At 42.6% G+C, this 17,834-nt stretch overlaps 1 protein-coding gene across 2 annotated transcripts in view; it reads left to right on the top strand.

Moving 5' to 3' along the window:
• LOC145393867 (sperm-associated antigen 7 homolog) overlaps positions 1–17,834 on the top strand; it is a 132,462-nt gene that overhangs the window by 22,601 nt on the left and 92,027 nt on the right. For both annotated transcript variants that reach the window (XM_080267925.1, XM_080267926.1), the window contains exons 2-3: positions 6,442–6,509; positions 9,378–9,466. In XM_080267925.1, the coding sequence (XP_080124051.1) occupies positions 6,442–6,509; positions 9,378–9,466 (157 nt within the window). The remainder of the gene's footprint in view (positions 1–6,441; positions 6,510–9,377; positions 9,467–17,834) is intronic.

Genomic DNA, 17,834 nt, shown 5'->3' with positions numbered 1-17,834 from the left:
TTCCTCCAGGGGTGTTGATCCAGTTAGACCAGGGATTTGAAGATGAGGAGTTATGTAGTGTGTGTGTGTGTGTGTTAGTGAGTGTGTATGTTAGTGTATGTGTGTGTGTGTGTGAGTGTTATTGTGTGTGTTAGTGTGTGTGAGTGTGTATGTTAGTGTGTGTGTGTTAGTGTGTATCTGAGTCAGCTTCTCCCTGAGAGTATGAGGCAATGCTATTTTTGGCACACACCACACTCGTTCACGGAAACTCGCAGCTTGTTTGACGTATATTTCATACAATTCCATACGCATTTACGCTATCAGAATCACAATAATTCCAGCCCTAAAACACCGGTAATTCTCCCCTCCCGACCTCAGGTTTGCCCCTTCACAACACTGTTTCATGCCGTACGTAACGCTTGCTGGCTCCATAATTTCACCAAGCCATCCACAGTATCTTTCACACAATATATATTTAGGCCTTGGCTTCATTTATATACGTATTTCCACTCACGCCATACGCCCTACGGGGAGGCTGAGTGGCGAAACCCCGCTACACTGACCATGCGTCTGGCTCCAAGGCCCAACGATTGCTAACGGCCAGAATTGCTTTTCAATACATATATGTATGTTCCATCGACAATATCACGTCAGTATATGTTCACATACAATGTATTATCTCACTGAGTCAATAGGGCCTTTGCCTCGGGCGAGAGGGGGAGAATTATGGACGATTTAAAGGGAACCACGAGCTGTCAAACCCCACCGCCTGACTGCTTGACAAACACTGAGGTTGGAGGGAGCGGGCTGAGGTAGATAAAGCAATGCAGCGTTGCCAATGACTTACCTCGAGGGAGGACTGGCAGCGCTATCACGCACCAAAAAATCATGCAAATCGGCTGAAAACTTTTTTCTGACGAATATTTTTGTGCTTAGAGACGCGATTCGAGCGACTGTGCTTTTTCTGCATGCACACCACCTCACGCGAATTGCGTGACTGTGCGCAAAGGGGTTAAATAGGTGCTGTGCATGTCCGGTAGGTAGTTATTTAGGTGGCTTTCAAAGTCAGGTTGGGTTGGGGTCCACAAGTACCTGTCCAGGGGACGTTTTCCCAGGTCCAGGACAAGACCAAGTCTCAGACATGCCTTTGGCTTTATTACTTCGGGTCATGGAGGGATTAATGTATTATGTTTAAAGATCATAGACCATGCTAGCATGTGTGATCTCTTCACAAGATGGCAGCTTTCCATATGTCACAATCTTGAGTAATTTCCCTTCTCAAATCCCTGTCCTAAAGCTTGCAGTGAAGGATCTCTTCCCAAGTCTTCCTCTTGGCATTCTTCACTCCACAGCTAGTCACTGTCGTCCTTCCTCTCAGCATGCTAGAACCATCTTAACCTGCTGGTTTGCATCACTCAAATACCCCTAATGTCAAGTGGTAGGTGGTGGCAACTGTCATTATCTCTGTTGATGTATTGCTTCTTATTTCTTCCTTCTTTCTTATTCTGTCTGTGTGTTTGTCTTCCTCTCATCCTATTTCTCCCTATCCTTCCTGTCGCATTTTATTACTTTTCATTCCACTTCAGGTGGTTCTACACTGAGTTACAAGCCTAATGGTTTCCTTTAACCCAGGAAACCATTCACAATGTTGGGTGGTAACCATCTAACCAAATAATGGGGTGATGAAGAGCTTACTGTGCTGTCCCACTTAACTGGGTGGAGATATGCAGATGCAGCATCGATCCATGAACCAAGTCTCCATACTCTTCCCTCTACCTTGCTTTGGTGAGGTGCTGTCTGCCTCAGGGGAACATTAATTCACTGCACAGGACAGCTCTGCAGGGGGGGGATTTCTTGCCTGTGGTTGATGGGTCTGCCCAGCCAGACAGATAGTTACTCAGCAACAGCAACAACAGCAGTAGCAGCTGCCAGATAACTTTATCCAGCTGAGGGAGACCCCTGTTTGATAGATACCTCTTTCAGTCCTCAGTAGCCACAAACATGAAAAAGATTTTAAAAATGCCAGACAACTTCAAAGATTACAAAATGTACAAAGACTGCAAAATACTGTAGATTACATACACCAGGAAACATTTGTACACAACTCCCAGTTAAGGACCATATGAAGATGATTGATACCAGTACATAGTTGACTAGTTCAGCACAGGATCCATCTCACCCATGAAACTTTTTGTTGCTGCTTCCCCCCCCCCCCCCCCAAATCACAACAGTTCCTCAACAACATCCCACTCTCTCCACCCAGCACTGCACTTTATAAACATATGTGCAGCATGTGAGGCAGTGTGTGGGGTGAAGAAGAGATGCAAGGGTGTGCAAGGAAGAGCTCCTGAAAATGAAGAGGTGAAACTAGCTGTAGCACAGAAGAATAAAACACATAGTGACTGGATGGGAAGTAGAGGAATGGAGGATGTGGAGAGGGAAAAGAAAGGTATATGTGGAAAAGAGGTGAGAGGTGAAAATACTAGTAAAAGAATGAAGAAAAAAGTGGATGAGGAGTTTGGAAAAAACTTGAGTGTAAAGTGGAGGGAATGTAAGAAAATCTATCTATCTACTGTATCTATCTATTGCCAGACGCCATAATCCCATACGGCGTGGCCATTTGACTCTGAGTTATTTGTTTTACAGGGAGGGGCACTAACCCTCCACCAACCCACTTGACATGTAGGGAGCACGTATGGTTTGGTTATATGGTTACCACCCAGCTTTGTAAATGGTTTCTTGGCTTACAGGAAACCATTTGGCTTGTCACTCAATGTAAAGCCACCTGTAATGGAAAGAAAAGCAATAAGTAGTGACAGGAAAGATGGGAGAAACAGGAAGTGAGGAGGGCAGGCACAGAAAAAGAATGGTAAAGGCTAAGGAAGAAGTAGGCAGCAGTACATCAAGTGAGTGGATGATGGTCGCCACCACCTACTACTATGTAAGAAAATACTTTTGAAATACTTTTTAAAGGAGATCAAGAAGGTAAAACAAAGAGGTAAATGAAACTGTATGGGAATGAAAGATGAAAATGGCATAATGTAGGTGGAGATGAGAGAAAAGTAAGCAGATGGAAAGAACACTTCAAAGAACTGTTGAATATAGAGAATGAAAGGAGTGCAGATAAGTGATTGAGGAATGGCCGGGTTAAGAAGAGCTGCAGGTGTGGAGGAAGAGATCTGTAGGATGAGGTATTAGAAGCAGTTAAGAAAGTGATGATGGAGAAAGCCTCAGGAAATGGTAGACTTTGGTGAAGTGTTGAAATATGGGGGAGAACTGGTAATAGACATTTGGTGAGTTGTTGGATAGAGCAGTTCAGTCTGTCCAAGCATGTTGCTAGAATGTGGAAGTCTTGGAAAGATTCACTTATCTTGATGGTGTGCTGAATAATAGTGGTAAGTCAAACGATGCCATTTTTCATCGCATTGGTTTGGCCTACAGGGTTATGAATTCACTCATCTCGGATATTGGGCGTTGTCATTATTTGTGCAGAAGGATGAAAATTCACATCTTCAGGGTGCTGGTGCTCCCTGTCTTACTATATGACTGTGAAATGTGGACAGTAAACAGTGACTTGAAGCAGCAAATTGACTCCTTTGGTACCCAGTGCCATTGCAGGATCATGGGATATCATTGGTGGGCGCACCCAGGAATTTTCTAAGGGGGGACCCGTAGCGAGGTGAGATCAGGTAATCCGATAATTACTGGGAGGTCATATGCAGGTTTAGTGTCAGAGAGCTGCTGGCTTATGTGTTACTCTTTGTTTGTAATTGCCAATTTTTCATGTTTTGCTGTTATCAAAATAAATGAATATAAATTTTTAAAGGACCCAGAGAGCCAAGGGGGAGGCCCGGGCCCGGGGCCCCCCTCCGGGTGCGCCCCTGGGTATGTCAGGGTATGCAGGAAACGACTACTCCATGAGACTGAGTCGAGGTCTGTTATCCACATAGCTAATGTGTCAATGCCAACTCCAGTTACATGGGCACGTGATCCATTTTCCTGAGGCTGACCCTGCTCACAGGGTGATCTCAGAGTTAACCTGCAGTGGAGGATGCCAAGGGGAAGGCCTTGGAACTCACAGCTGGAACAGGTTGATCGATCTTGTCGAGAAATACTTAGATTGGGAAGAACCGCTGTATGGAGGGATATATAAAGAGACCCCCATGGGTGGAGTTGGAGGGTGAGTGAGGCCGTGTGCTCTGCAGTGTTCCCCCTTCCCCCATGATGATGACGATTAATGTGGGAGGAAGGTAGGGCCCTGGAGGATTGGAAGTCAGGTATAATTGTTCCTCTAAACAAAGAAAATGGGGAAAGAGAAGTGTATCACACTCATAGGAAATTTTGTCCCCACATTGTAGTAGGAAAAATATATGTTAAGAAATGGTACTTATTGATGAACAACGAGGTTTGGAAGGGAAGAGGTTGCATAGATCAGATAAATCTGGCGAAAGCATATGACAGACTAGACAGACAATTAATGTGGAAGGTATTAAAAATATATGGAGTAGGTGGGAAGTTGTTGAATTCTGCGAAATGTGGATTGAAACAGGGATGTGTCTTGTCTCTGATTGTTCAGGTTACATATGGATAGAGGTAAAAATGAGATACAAAGTAGGACAGTGGATGTTGGAGTATCTGATGAGAGAAAGTAGGGTTAGAAACTTCATTTATTGTTGTTTGCTGACAGTACTGTTAAGTGAAGATGAATGTGAGCTGCTAGGCTTGGCGATTGAGTTTGGGAGTGTATGTAAGAACTGGAATCTGAAAGTGAATGTAGATGAGAATAAAACTATGGTCTTTTAGAGAAATGAAGTCATAGAATGCACTTTGAGGCCGGATGGTGAGGAAACAGAGAATTTGAAAGCATTCAAGTACTTAAGTACAGTGAACTCTCAATTATCCAGCATAATTCAGCCAACCCCTACGTTGAATAAAAGGAAACGCTGGATATTGCATAGTACCCCCCCATCGACTCAACATTCGACATCAAACTGGATGTTGTGTTACTATCTGTGTTGACCCTCTAGCCTAAAAACTTTCCCCAGTGTACAAGATGAAAACTAAGCATAAAATACAATGCAGTAATACAGCGCCAGTTGGCTACCGCATATGAGCTGGTTGATACACCTCGCCACTGGATATTGCTTAGCACTGCCCGTTACTTCCAGTTTCAGTGCCGGATGTTGAATAATTTTGCCGGATACGGTATTGCTTTAATAGAGCCGAGCCGACAGCGCTGGATGTTGCGTTGGGCCAGTTTTTGCAGCGATGGATAATTGAGAATTTACTGCAATGTGATGAGCAAGGATGAAAGATTAGAGGTTGAAGTGCTAGAAAGGATACGGCAGGGAAGAAAGGTTGCTGGTTCACAGAAAGCATTGATAAGTAATAGGGAAGTTAGCATGGAAGTAAAAAAGGCACTAGAATAGTGATCCCCACCCTAATGTATGGAAGCAAAGCTTGGACTGTGTTAGAAGGACACAAGTCTAAGAGTGAGAGCAATAGAAATACAAGTTATTTGAGAGGAGCGTGTGGAGTTACTTGGAGAGACAGACAGACATATGAGGAAGTAAAAGAGCATTGTGGTACAATATTGATATGTACAGGTATGTGATTGAAAGTGTTATGAGAAATACTCTGAGATGGTCTAGTTGTGTTGAGAGGATAGAGAATAAGGCTTGTTTAGTGTGAGTGGGGTGGAGAGGGAGAGGGGGAGGTTGAGACCAAGGATGAGATTGTATGGGGAGATATATGAGAGGGTGTGTGTGATTTGAAGGTAAGACAGCCAAATGGTAGATGACAGGGCAATGTAGAGGTGATTTGTCTGTGGCTACCCCTTATAAGATTAAGGTACTGTATCTGGCTATAGATAGATAGATGGATAAACATTACACAAACACATAGCAGCCACAGCCATCCAATACCTCCAGCCAAACATCAGCCTTCATGAACTCACACTAGACATCCATTCCATAGAAGCTACCCTTCCCATAGAAACACAAGTGCACTTAACTAGACTGTGATGCAGCCATCACCCTGCCCTGCTTCAATACCAGCACAAAATACAACTCAGAGACAGTCTGCAATGTCCTCACTGTAATGCAGCCTCCCACACCATAACACACTTCTTTACCTCATGCACCTCATTTTCATGACATGAACAGTCCTTCAGTATAGGCTCAATGTAAAAAAAAAAAATGGGTTGTGCCTGATTAAAGTGGCAGGTTTCCTTCAGTTCATTGGGTTCATGTTCAGATAAGCCCGGGGCCACAGCAATAACAACTACAGTAAGAATCTATTGTAGGACAGGATTTTTTTTTTTTTAGGTGCTGAAAGACTGCTCAATGACCAAGGGTTAATGCTTAATGGTGTTTATTGTTTGTGAAAAGCACAGTATTAACAGAAGTCAAGAGTAGTGTTTGATGAACTTTACTGCATTTTAAATGGCATTTTATATTTCAGAACAACAGAAAGCTGTTGAAGAGGCTAAACACAAGGAGAGAGAGAGACTGAATCAGTTCAGGAAGCATGTATGTATTCACAGCTAACAGTTTTATTGTATTGCGGATATGCTGTATTTTGTTCTTCCATGAATGTTACCCATACAGATCATGCACATGCATGGCCAAGCATTGAACTGTTGTGTAATTTTATAGAAAAAAATGAATGGATAATACACTTGTCTCCCCATCTCCGTGGGTTTGGTACCTGTGACCCCTTACTTATAAACACTTTGTAGGTATTTAACTTAAAGGCATTGCAGTATATGTAATTCCAGTTCCATGACTCCACTCATTGAAAAGAACAGGCAATGTAAGTCCAGTCTTTGAAAAAAAATTGTAAGTCTATTTATTGGTAAAAAGATAAAAAAATTGCAGGTCCAGTCATTGAAACTGGACCTGCAATTTTTGTATCTTACCAATAAATAAAAGATCAGAAAATTGTTCTTCACTTAAGTCTACAGTGGTTTTGATATTGCTTTGTATGTAGGCTGCTGTAACCCAGAAGTGTTATGTCACCTTCTCTTACTGTATTTATAGTCATAAATTATTCTAAGTAGTGTGTGGGGAAGGGGGGGCCAGTAATATTATCAACCCTTCAGAAATGTGGTTAACATTAAGTTGTTCAACCTGCCAGTTAAATGAATCACTGTCACATGTGAGGCGGCTTTTCTTTACATAACTATGTTTAAAGCCTTGTAATTGTTCCATGTATGGTTAATGGGATACTCACAGATTTTCAGGCTTGCCTCAGTTGTAATTGTTCCATTTAAAGGTAATAGGGTACATACAGTGGAAAGCCCATTTTCTTTTGAGTTCAGAAAACTATGCAAGCTAAAAATATGATTTTACGGGGAAAAAAAATGCTCATAAGGTTCCAAATGATAATTGGCTGACCAACTGAGAAGTTATGTCATTGCCCATGATGCATAAGTAGATCGTGCATATAGTCATTGAAAATATTTTCATTACTGAATTTTGATTTCAGCCATATCCACATGCATTGGAAGTATCCTGTTACAGATACTGTCATCCTCTCTTACACTTTATGAACTATTTGGAGGCATCCTATGGAAGAGCTGGCAGCCAGCATACTAACTACTGTAGGCATTTTTCATGCTGACTTTTCTCCATTACAGTAGTTTTTGTTTTAATATGATGAATTTAGTCTCATTGTACAGAGGAAAACCTTGGAAAGACAGTGCTATAATGCAAAATTTGACATAAGAGGAATGGATAGCTGTTTGGATGAGCATGATTAAAAATAATTACAAGTAATTTTCCTCCTTCAATTTTTTTTTCTATAGTCTATCTGTCTATCTATTGCCAAATGCCTTAATCCCTTAAGGGGTGGCCACACACAAATCACCTCCATGTCGCTCTGTCTATAGTGATAATAAATTTGATCTCATTTGGTAAGGAAAACTATTTTGAAGAGTTTGGTATATGATAAATCTTCATATGATATGAATAACATTTTGGATGAGTAAAACTGAAACATCACTTATTGTACAGCAAGGGATCACTGTATGAAGCATGTGTTAGGAGTGTAATGGTATATGGTAGTGAGACTTGGGCACTAAGGGAAGAGGATATTCATAGGCTCAAACGTACAGAAAGGACAATGACTAGATGGATATGTAATGTGTCCTTGAATGTAAGGCTTGGGGGGGGGGGGCTAGGATTATGATTGAAGAGTTGAGAGGAAGGATGGGCCTGGAGTGTATTGATGTTGTGATGAGGAGAGGTTGAGTGAGATGGTTTGGGCATGTTGAGAGGATGGAGGATGACAATAGGGTGCAGAAGGTGAGAAGTGTGAATGTCCGGGATAGGGTTGTGAGAGGCAGACTGAAAAAGACCCGAGATGCGGTCTTAGAGTGTGACCTCAGGGATATGGAACTGAATAGGGAGATTGCCAAAGAATGAACGGCGGGGAGAGTCGCCAGTAAGTGACCAAGGTTGGAGCATGCAAGCATGTTGGAGCCCTATAAATGATATGATACAATGTCCTTTCCATTGTCCACAGTACAGTAATTTGATAAAAGTTTGGATGAGTGTAAGTGAAGCATCAGTTATTGTGTGTCCCCTCTTTTTTTTTTCATGGTAATGATAAGATAGTGTCACAAAGCCAGAATGAAAGCTGCCTTTTTTATCCAACCTACCAGTAGTATAAGTGGTCAGAATGACCCTCAGTTGATTTAGTTGAACCTGAGTGGATATAAAAGAACATGAAGTGACTTACATGGGTTTCAGATATCCTGGATGAGTGTGAACCAACTGAACCTACTGTATAGTCACCCCGTGTTCTGAATAGGTCTAGTTTTACTTGTCTGGATTGGATTGGATGTAAATGGCCTTAAAATGACTTGATTTTACCAGATTGGGCTGGAGTAATTATGAAGGGTCAGAAAGGGCCTGCAGTGGCCTGAACCATCATGACCAAACCAAAATTGACCTGATAAAGTCAGAACAGATGTGAAGTGATTGGAATGAATCTGAAGTAGCTGGAACTGACCATTGGAGTAGATTGTTGCTGATGGACCCATTAGCCTAGGGACATCTTTTTCATTGTCTTCCTGCCATCACTGACACTTTTATTGAGCTTAGGACACTTTTTTTTTTTTTTTTTCCCCAGCATGGGTTAAGTATAGCATTTTTAAACACCTTGTAATATGAGAGGCGTTTCCTAAGTTGAGTAAAATTACTGTACAGTATATAGTGGTAGCAAGAGTAAACTGAAAAGCCATGACATGGGCACATAGTTGATGGATGTGCTTGATTGTATAGCATGCAGTTATATTATCATTGATTCATTTTTATAACAATAACATTATAAGCATGTACATATAAAAGTATTATTTAATGAGCCCTTTTTTTTTTCTTCTTCTTTTTCTTCAGATTGAGGAGCGCATCAACAGATTCATCCAGAATGTTGCACTGATGAAGAAAAAGTTTGAGCCAATGGACAAAGTGGCAAGGAATATTGTGTATGGATCTGTACATCATATCCTTTAAGTACTGTGACTAATTCTTTATTGCATGAAGCATTTCATTTATTTATACACTTTTTTTTTTGTAACTGCGGCTATGGTCCCTGGTAGCAGCACATATCAAGTTCTTGTGAGTGAGTCTGCTCCTAACTTAGGGGATTGTGATGAGGTTTGTGCCACCTTGTAAAAACTTACAACTCGCGCAACTTAAGAAGAGGAATCAGGACCAACGTATGTTGCTTGACCCTGACCTAGGTTTGTCAGGGAGTCCCTCTTTGGGTGCCAGCTTGACAAACCTTGTTTTGGGCCCTGTCATATTGGCACCTATCTTGGTGGTTGCTGGATAAAGCCTACTGGACCCCGACAACTGGATGATGGGGTGGACTCCTTAGTCCTAACCTTGTTTTTAATTCATATCACTGTGGCACAGAGGACACATGAACCCATAGAACTACACACAGGCGTTACCTTCGGAAGGCACTCCGAGCGGAGGCTTAGAACGTTCTAAGCCATTCAGAGATTTATAAACTTCCTTTGTTGTTGTGAGGGTTGGGGTGATTGGGGGTTTGCATTGCTTCACCATCTGAAGTGAGGTGACCTTGGAATGGTGAGATCAGTAGTGACTGTTACACATACTGCTGGTCTGGCTGTGACGATAATGCTCAGCTTAGTGTTGCTGTAACGGTTTGATGCTTGCTTTGTCTCTTGTGTCAGCAGGGTTACTCTAGTTGATGGGTGTACAGTGCTGTTAAAGTTGAAGGACTCCTTGGGCTTCATCTCTCTTATTGCAGTGTATGCTCTAAGATGAGTGATCTTGAAGATAAGGAACTTGACTTAGTTGTGGAACAGTGCCCCTAACAAGATACACTCTTGGTCCTGCTCGACATTGGTGCAGTTATTGGCACTGACAAGGAGGGCTTCTAAGAATGTTTAGATCCTCATGACTCTGGACAAGGAGTATCATTAGCTCTTGGCTTATGGATTTCTCATACTCACGAAAGTTGAGAAATGCTGAATTCTGGTTCTGACAGCTAGATCATTATTACTGGACTCGGTATTCCAGTACTGGAGGGGGAGACTGATCTAATCCCTGTGAGTACATGCTGGAGATCCTTCAAAAATGCAGGGTTTTCAGGAGTGTAGAGGTCTTTGCTAGTGGTCACAGACTTCTTGCTATTACTACTACTACTAAAACTACTACTACCACTACTACTACTATTTTTTTTTTTAAGGCACTGACATACTTGCATGCTTCAGCCTTGGTCACCTAATGGCTGCTCTCCATTCTACTCGATCTCAGTCCCTTATCCCCTGAGGTCACAATCAATGACCTTGTTCCCCCCCCCTTCTCTCTCTCTCTCTCTCTTTCTCTCTCTCTCTCTCTCTCTCTCTCTCTTTTTTTTTTTTTTTTTTTTTTTTTTTTTTTTTTTTTGGTAAGGTTCTAACATGCATGCGTCGTCCATGGTCACCTAATGACAGCTCTCCATGCTACTCGATCTCTTGCCAGCCTCCCTGTTCAGTCCCTCATCCTTGAGGTCACACTCAGTGACCTCGTCCCCAGTCTTTTTCAGTCTGCTCTCTGCAACCCTATCCCTAACATTAACACTGCTCACTTTCTACACCATGTTGTCATCTCCATCCTCTCCACATGCCCAAACCATCTCTGTTTACCTCTCCTCATCAGAACACCAGTACACTCCAGTCCCATCGTACCTCTTTACTCTTGCATAGTAAACCTAGCCTCCCCCAGGCCTCTTACTCAAGGACACATTGCATATCCACCTAATCATTGTCATTTCTGTACGTTTGAGCTTGCGAACATCCTCTTCCTTTACTGCCCAGGTCTCACTACCGTACAGCATTATACTGCTACACTCCTAACACATGCCACATACAAAGATCCCTTAGCATAGAGGGAGAGCCCTCTCAGTGTCAGGAGAGGCAACAGCTCCCTGAACTTTTTCAAACCACTCCTCACACTCTAGCCATAGAGCTAGCTCCAGCCTCACCTTTAGCACATAACATGTCTCCCAAATGACAAAACTCTTCCACACACTCAGTAGACTCATCAGCAAGATTAGTCCTTTCACACTTGACAATCTCCACATGCTGTCCCCAACACAGTGCACATATGAAATCAGCCTTATTTCACAGTTTAGCTCTATTACCACTACATCTGCTTATCACAAACACTGCACAAAATGACATTGCTTCTCATGCCCTTGTGGCAAACTGCACATGGCCACTCTCCCTCTTCTTTGACAATACCTTCACTAAGTGTAGGTACAGTACCTTTGTTTTATCTGCATGTACTCTCAAGCCCTTGTGCTCTGTACCATCTCTTCACTCCCTAAATCTTTCCTCTGCCTTCCCTTCATTCTTCGCAGTCAACACTAAATCACTGGCATACAACACCTCCCATGGGAGTCCATTTCTGAAGTCACGTGAGAGAGCTTCAAGCACCACAATAAACAACAAGAGGCTCAAGACTGACCCCTGATGCACATCAACATTTGCAGAAAATTCATCACTCGAATCTCCATTCACTTATACGTGAGTGCAAGTACCTGCATACAAGGCCATAACACTCTAAAAGGGGGTATCATGATTTGCCGATGGAATGCGTTCCTTGTTTGCTGGAACCAGAAACAAACCCTATCACTCACGTTCCTAGAATGCCGCCGACGGTCGACAAAAATGTAAACAAAGCACACCGTAGTCTGTCCCAGCATCTCACATGAGTCACACACATCAGACACAACATGGCTTTTCCTGAATTTGCTGAGGGGAGGGTGATTGCTGCATTGGCTCTTGCAGTGGTGGCACTTGAGGAGAAAGGGGAGGAAAAAGAAGCGGCGGCAGCCAAAACCATGAGAAGGCGACTGTAGAGCCAAGAATGGTTGATGATCCCAAAGACAAGAGAATGGCCTCATTTTTTCAGTGAGGGCAATTTCAGCAGCCCTTTTCCCTACTATCTGCCTAGATGCCATCGTATCTGCACTGTTGAACGAATGACGAGATGTATACAATACTCCTTCACCCAGCGTGGTGTGCTGTACCTGCTCCCCAATGTAAACAACTGAATTATCGACATTGATATTTCACCCATGCTTGATATAAAAGGTTATTTATGCTTTCATCGTTAATAATATATATAGTGGAAAGTATTAGGCAGTCTAGGATGGCATTATAACTTTTAAAAAATAAACAAAGTACTGCAGCATAGCCTTCAAGTTCTCCATTCAGCTCGCTCTGCTATCAGAGAAAACTTTTTGTTCCTGATTCCATGGGCAGGAATGGGTTTGGATGGAATTCAGTTTTGCCAGCGAAATCCTCGGCAGCTACCATGGCTTCGTTGGCAGTTACCATGATTTCAGGTACTGTGTGATACCCCCTTAACCAGCCACTCCTTGATCCCAGGACTTTTCACTGCCCATTTCACCACCTCCCTTGGGACTTTGTCAAAGGCTTTCTCCAAATCAACAAAAACAAAGTACAGATCCCTTTTCTTTTGTTTATATTTTTCCTGAAGCTGTCAAACAATGAATGTGGCATCAGTGGTCCCTTTGCCTGGCATAAACCCAAACTGCATCTCATATGTAGTTACTCTTACTCTAATCATACCTTCTCCAGCTCTTGCCATCACCTTCATTATCTGGTCCAAAAGCAAATCTCAGTAATTTCATCTTTCCAGAGCATCACTTTTCCCCTTGTACAGATTTATAGTTACACTTTTCAGTCAATCACCTGGTACAACACACTGATATATCATCATCATCATCATCATTATCCAATCCTATGTCGCCCCACAGAGGAGCGTAGGAACCCGGGGCAAGGCAAGTTGGTCCTGACATTTAAGATAAGAGTGACCAGCCTCACTCATCCCTGAGTGGCATTACATGAGCAATCAACCCAACCATTCCTTGGATATAAACCTTCACTGGCTCAATCCAGTTGGAGTGCAATAATTACCCACTAAACCACCAGGTGCCAAAAATTTGGTTATATGGTTACCACCCAGTGTAGTAAATGGTTTCCTGGTGTACAGGAAACCATTTGGCTTGTCACTCAGTGTAGAGTCACCCACAGGCAGAAGGAAGAGGAAAGAATGAAGGAAAGAAAGACAGAAGAGGGAGTGTAAAGTTACCCTTAGGCAGAAGGACAAGGAAAGAATGAAGGAAAGGAAGACAGAAGAGGATGGAAGGAAAGAAGGATGGAGGAGAGGAAAGGGCAGACACCCAACAGCAGCACTACATCGAGTGAGTGGATGGTGAGCACCCACACCTACTACAATATAATCGTATTTATCAAGTCAGTAGCTAACCCCACATGTATTTCTGCTGAGGCCTTCTGCATTTCATCAGTTAACCCAAACATACCTGGCACCCTCCCCGCCTTCACACAGTGGCAGGATCAATCAAAGGCAAAGGGCCAAACACTGGATCTGCTGACTCCAAACCATCCCTGTTCCAGTCAAACCCCTCATTCAGCAATAAGTTATTATGCTCACTCCAGGTATCTTTAACCCGTGGATTGCGAGCTGCAGCCCAGATTGTGCTAACCTTCCAGTGGCTGTGCATCACTGCTAACTACTCCACCCCCACGCGGATTTACGCATGGTGCTACGCAAAGATGGAGAGAGAGAGAGAGAGTTTTTCTTTTTCACCAAATGATGCCCTAGATGTTTATCTTCAAGTTTATTAAAAAAAAAAAAAAAAAAAAAAAATCATTTCTTCACTACTGTTAGGACTCCATATTATAATTACAAATCATAATAGATAAATAGATAGATAGAGAGACAGATAGAAGCAGGAAGTCAGATGATGAGAAGGTATTGTGTCTGCGAGAATCGAGCAATGCTAAACATGCATACACACTCTTAACTCAAGGAATGCTTTATAGGCACACGACAGCGCCTCGTGACCATACACACACATACACACATACTCACACACAGGTTTCTAGAACTTTCCAACCACAGTGTAACACACGTGACACGACCCCTGCTACACCAGAATTTAGGAAGAGAGGGCAGAAGGAGACAGGCCACAGAACAGGCAGGTAGTAGGGAGAAGGGCTTAGTAACATGGGCGAGAGGAGAGAGAGAGAGCGAGACAGGAGGTAGCTTGCGGGACTCTTACTTAACTTCACTCGTGTGTGAGAGACTTTGTTAATATTTCCAAGACTAATAAAAATAGTCCCATACTATTCTTTACCTCTCCTGTCATTGCATGACAAATAGGAACGAAGATTATCTACTTACAATCTGCTCAAGTATAACAACCGCTCGTCCACAAGTCTAATATATATATAACTGAACTACAAAACATCACTACAAGTTTATACAAAGTCATTTTATGATATTTGGTGGCAGCGGTGGGATAAATTGTAATAAAATATTACAATTCTGTGTTACTACAATGTAACAATTCTATCTATCTATCTATAGCCCGACGCCCTAATCCCGCAAAGGGTGGCCGCAGACAAAACGCATCCAAGTCACTCTGTCACCCACCATTTGACTACCCTCCCCCCAACTCACCCCCCTCCCTCATATACCTCTCAACTCCATCCCTCCACCTCATCCTCGGTCTACCTCTCCCTCTCCCTCCCTCTACCTCACCTACATACACCCTCTTAGTCAGTCTTTCATTCTCCATTCTCTTCACATGTCCAAACCACCTCAGTGTATTTCTCCTGATATTCTCAACCACATCCACATCCACCCCACAGCGTTCCTTCACTTCTTCATTCGTCAACCTGTCACTCCACATGCTCCTCTCAAGTAACTCATTTCCACTGCTCTCACTCTTGACTTGTTCCCCTCTTGCAAGGTCCATGCCTCGCTTCCATACGTCAGGGTAGGGATCACAATACTATCATGCAGTGACTTCTTAACTTCCATACTCACCTCCCTATTTCTCATCACTGCTTTCAGTGTACCAACAACCTTCCTTCCCTGCTGTACCCTTTCATGCACTTCATCCCCTAAAGTTCCATCCCTACTCATCAGACTACCCAAGTACTTGAATGCACTCACATTCTCCATATCCTCACCAATACAATACAATTATGTAACAATTCACAATGTTACAATTATGTATTACCACAATGTTAGTACAATATTATAAGTCATACAATTATACCACAATTCTGTATTACCAGTATCATCATACAAGTTAGGTGAAATATTAGACATTACTAAAGGGATAACTCAATATGTAATGTATAACCAAGCAGTATTACCATTGCACAATTATATGCGTATGTCTGTTATACATACACATCTTACAAAATGTCATACAACAACCATTGCATTTATTCAAATATGTATACAACTTGTTTAAAATGTAATATTACTAGATCGTTGCAATTTACTATGAATATTATATGTATACAATATTATAATCCATATTATGTACTAATAGATTAGCATATGTCAATGATAATTGCTGTCGGAGGACCTCCAGCAGCATGGTCGAGCATATGTTAGGACTCCATATTATAATTACAAATCATAATAGATAAATAGATAGATAGAGAGACAGATAGAAGCAGGAAGTCAGATGATGAGAAGGTATTGTGTCTGCGAGAATCGAGCAATGCTAAACATGCTTACACACTCTTAACTCAAGGAATGCTTTATAGGCACACGACAGCGCCTCGTGACCATACACACACATACACACATACTCACACACAGGTTTCTAGAACTTTCCAACCACAGTGTAACACACGTGACACGACCCCTGCTACACCAGAATTTAGGAAGAGAGGGCAGAAGGAGACAGGCCACAGAACAGGCAGGTAGTAGGGAGAAGGGCTTAGTAACATGGGCGAGAGGAGAGAGAGAGAGCGAGACAGGAGGTAGCTTGTGGGACTCTTACTTAACTTCACTCGTGTGTGAGAGACTTTGTTAATATTTCCAAGACTAATAAAAATAGTCCCATACTATTCTTTACCTCTCCTGTCATTGCATGACAAATAGGAACGAAGATTATCTACTTACAATCTACTCAAGTATAACAACCGCTCGTCCACAAGTCTAATATATATATAACTGAACTACAAAACATCACTACAAGTTTATATTTATATTATAATTACAAATCATAATACTACAACCCTATGCAAACTTGCGCATGGTGCTACGCAAAGACGGAGAGAGAGAGAGAGAGAGATTTTTTTTTTTTTTTTTCACCAGATGATGTCGTGGATGTAAACAATTTCCCCCCCCCCACCACCACCACCACCACCACCACGGGGTGGGATAAAAAAAAAGGTAATTTTGCAATCCACGGGTTAATATCCCCATTGTTCACCACTACCTTTTCCTTCATCATTCATCACACACTGCTCACCTTTAATATCCCAGTGTTTCCCACTTCATCTGATTTGCCACCTTAAATATCACATTCTTCCTTTCCACAATATTTAGGTTATTTAGTTAAAGTCTGTGAGACTGAAATTTTGCATTTTATACAGTAATCACTTGATTATCTGGATGCTTCGTGTCCGGAATACTCCGTATGTGGATGTTAGGATGTTGTTCTGTTAATTTCGTATTTGGATTTATTTGTCTGTATCTGAATGTAACAGCTCCGACATCAGCATCTGGCCAACTTACAAAACAAAAAGATCGGTTGGGTGGCTGGCCAGCCTTTCCTGCCACATGCGGGTAATAGACATAACCTGCAAGCAGAGCAAAAATGGCTGTCCAGTTCCCTGCCAAACGGTCAAAATTCCCTAGCTGCCCCTGTCACTCAGAAAATTCACCCAGCATGAGGGTAATACAGGCATGTAACCCACAAACAGAAGAAAATGGCTGTCCAGCTCCCTACCAAATGGTCAAAGTTCCCTGGCAGCCCAGGTCGCTTGGAATGTTCTACCACCACTCGAGTAATACATGCCTGTAATTCACAAGATGAGCAAAATGGCTGTCCGGCTCCCTACCGAATAGTCAGGGTCCCCTGGCAGCCCGGATCACTCGATGCCAACGACCATGCGCTAGTAATGCAGATTGCAACCCACAAGATGAGCAGATATGGCCATCTGGCTTCCTCACCAAATGGTCAAAGTCCCCCCACCACTCTGCTCACTTCCCTGTTCTTCCTCCATCCCCCTCCAAGTTCAGTGTTGCCAGGCATATCTCCCTCACCATCCCCCCACCCTCCCTCCCCTACCCCTGTTTAGTGTGCTACCCTCTCCCACCATCCCTGCATTGCCACCAGTCAGTTGTTTAGTTTTTGGCAATTTAATTGAATGCTGTTTCATTTTTTTTTCGTTTTTTAAAGGCTCCAACATGCTTGCATGTGTCAGCCTTGGTCACCTAATGGCGGCTTTCCACGCTGCACGATCCATTGCA

The sequence above is a fragment of the Coenobita brevimanus genome, chromosome 25 (genome assembly GCF_032717465.1).
Source record: "Coenobita brevimanus isolate Jiangsu-jjx chromosome 25, ASM3271746v2, whole genome shotgun sequence".
Classification (NCBI taxonomy): Eukaryota; Metazoa; Arthropoda; class Malacostraca; order Decapoda; family Coenobitidae; genus Coenobita; species Coenobita brevimanus.
The sequence above is the reverse complement of the archived record's forward strand: the minus strand, read 5'-3'. Positions and strand labels throughout refer to the sequence as shown.